The sequence below is a fragment of the Vicia villosa genome, linkage group LG3 (genome assembly GCF_029867415.1).
Source record: "Vicia villosa cultivar HV-30 ecotype Madison, WI linkage group LG3, Vvil1.0, whole genome shotgun sequence".
NCBI lineage: Eukaryota > Viridiplantae > Streptophyta > Magnoliopsida > Fabales > Fabaceae > Vicia > Vicia villosa.
Window position 1 is genome coordinate 52863786 of NC_081182.1, and position 2831 is coordinate 52866616.

The 2831-nt window shown below is 36.3% G+C and overlaps 1 protein-coding gene across 1 annotated transcript; it reads right to left on the minus strand.

The window, feature by feature from the left end:
• Positions 1–1651: 1651 nt before the first annotated feature.
• On the minus strand, positions 1652–2131 carry LOC131658051 (uncharacterized). The gene has a single exon (XM_058927388.1). It carries the CDS (start codon positions 2129–2131, stop codon positions 1652–1654), a length of 480 nt encoding a protein of 159 aa, XP_058783371.1.
• Between the last annotated feature and the right edge of the window lie 700 nt (positions 2132–2831).

Below are 2831 nucleotides of genomic sequence, written 5' to 3' on the forward strand. Positions count from 1 at the left end.
TAATAATGGTGCTTATTAGGGAGTGTGATGAATTGACGAACGTGTATGTTCCACGCAATGCTCAAGAGATGAAAGCTCTCTAGGAGCAATGTATAAAATCTTGCAAAAGCCACCTAAGGCAAAATGAGTTCGCCCAGATCATCCAAGAGGTTTATGGAGACCTTTATGAGTCTTTTAGTGATTTTGACTCAGAATCCAAATAATCGAGTTTTGTAGAAGTTTTAATGGAGATGGGAGGATCCTTTGTAGACTCGGAGAGGTTTTAAGCTACAAAAATATCACACTCAACTACAGCGACATAGAAAAGTTATGCGCCAGTAAAAATCTCTCCTCGACTGGAAATGAAGATGATGCGATACTGAAAACCTGTGAGGAGAGTGAGACGGCTTTCCTCTTCCATCCAAAAGGCGTAGATGAAGAGTATTTTTACTTCTACCTTGAAGTCCTTGACGACTTCAAAATCTAAATCCCATTCTCTGACTTTGATGCCGACCTCCTAACCACCCTGAACATAGCCCCCGTCCAGCTACGTTCAAATGGCTGGGGGTTTATTAAAGCCTTCGAAGTTATTTGCGAAGTACTAAAAATTGACCCTACCCTGGGTCTATGCTTTTCTTCCTTCTGAAGGGAAAGCCAATCACCCAACTTTTGTCAAATGACAACCCCTCAGTGAAATCCAAGATACCGGCTCCAATAGTTCACTTAGCCAGGAAGAAATATTGGCCATTCAACTGAAAATTTTAGCCGAATCCTTAAGAAGACTCCAAAAACTCCGTAGGTTATCTACCGATTCTCAATCTTCCAAACTCAACACCACCTCTACTGACGAACTTGATGCTTTAGCCAGTCTTATGCTTCAACCACTTAGGACTTATATCTTTGAAGTTGATTTTCTTACTGTTATCGAATAGGAGGCCTTGCTTGGGACCGATATCTGCAAGCTGCTGAATGGGATCAATCAACATAAGATCCCTGATTCCATTGCTCAGTACTTATTCAATTTTGAAGCCTTCATTGACCAAGTTCTTTGGGACCTTACTCTCAAAAAGAACGCTAAGCACCAACTTATACTGAAGAGTGAAGCTTGCAAGAAAAAGTGGATGGACTTGAAACTAAGATCCAAGAGTGTCTCGACAAATTCACTTCCTTTGGAAACCAAATTTTGGATTATCTGGCCTAAATTGCTGAGCTCATCAAGAAGATTACAAAGCTGGAGAAACATAAAGTTGCACTTGATCAAGGTGAAGTGCTTCCAACACGAGAAGAACTCAATCAAGAAGCCATCAAAGGGGTCGAGCATGGTGAAAATTCTCTTAAACTTAAGATTCAAATTGAAAAGATTGAAGAGCGTAAGGCTTGGGTGGATAATAAGATTGCATATGAAAAAGGGCGCCTTGAAGACTTTAGGTCGAAATTCCCTACTTGACTTGTTTGAAATTCTCGTAATATTTTTATTTCTTTTGGATTTATAATGGGCCATTTTGTTGCCTTTAAGACTCCATTTTGGATTTATATATATATATATATATATATATATATATATATATATATATATATATATATATATATATATATATATATATATATATATATATATATATATATATATACACACATACACACACACACATGCATTTTATTCTATCGATATTCAAACTTTTTGTAGCATAGGTTTATATCTCTTTAGATACTTGCCATTAACTCTCAAGATTCGACGATCATGTGATAATTCTTCAATCTCATAGGCATTATTTGAAAAGACCTGAATAATTTGAAATGTTCCTTCCCAATTGGGTGACCACTTGCCTAAGGTTATATCCTTTTGATCTACAGGCAAAATTACTTTCCAAACGCAGTCACCAGATATGAATGTTTTTGCTCTAACTTTCTTATTATACACTTTAGCGACTCGCTCTTTTTGTCTTACTAACATGTCTAATACATCTAACATTTCTTCATCTAAATCAATTAATTCATCTAATATCATATTCCAATAATGGTCAGACAAAATTCCATCTTGCCATTGAATTATTGTCGATTGTAAATAAATTTCAACAGGTGGGACCGCGTCGTGTCTAAATGTTAGTCGAAATGGAGTTGAGTTTGTTGCTTCATGGGAGATGTTCGACATTGTAATACGGTGGGAGAACTGACTTTTTGTTTTGTTTTTCGCAAAACATGTCGCGGTTAGCAAGAGTCGTCACCGACTTTTATTTTATCCAATTTTATTAGGGAAGGCATAAAAGAACAGGAAAGACCTTTAAAAGACTTTGAGTTCGGGGGGTAGGTTATACAAAGGGAAGGGTGTTAGCATCCTTTGTATCCATGGTTATCCATGGGCTCTTAATCGCATAGCTCACTTTTGTTTAACTTGTTTGAAATGTGGTGTGTGTTTAGAAAAATGGTTTGTAAAAGAGTTAACTTTGTAATGATCTCGTATGGATATATACAAAGGGTTATCTTAGAAAATGCTTAGAAAAGTGTGTTGTAAAAGAATTAACTTTGTAATATCCCTCGTATGAACGTATACAAATTATTATCTTTAAAAGATGTTTTGAAAAACATGAGGTGTGAAAAGTATTTTTCTTTTGAGCAAGCAGTTGAGAGTAACTTACCCCTAGTTATTTGGTCTTTCCTATACATTATTACTTTCTTTAAGGGATAGTATTATCCATACCATTTGTGGGTAGGTAGTCATTTCCATTGGATGTGAAGGGACAGGCGTAGGGTCGTTGTAATTTTCTTTAAGGGATAGTAATATCATTTCCATTTGTGGGTCGTTGCATGGTCATAGAAGGTAACTTGTAAGGATATCTTAACGTTCGAAGGGA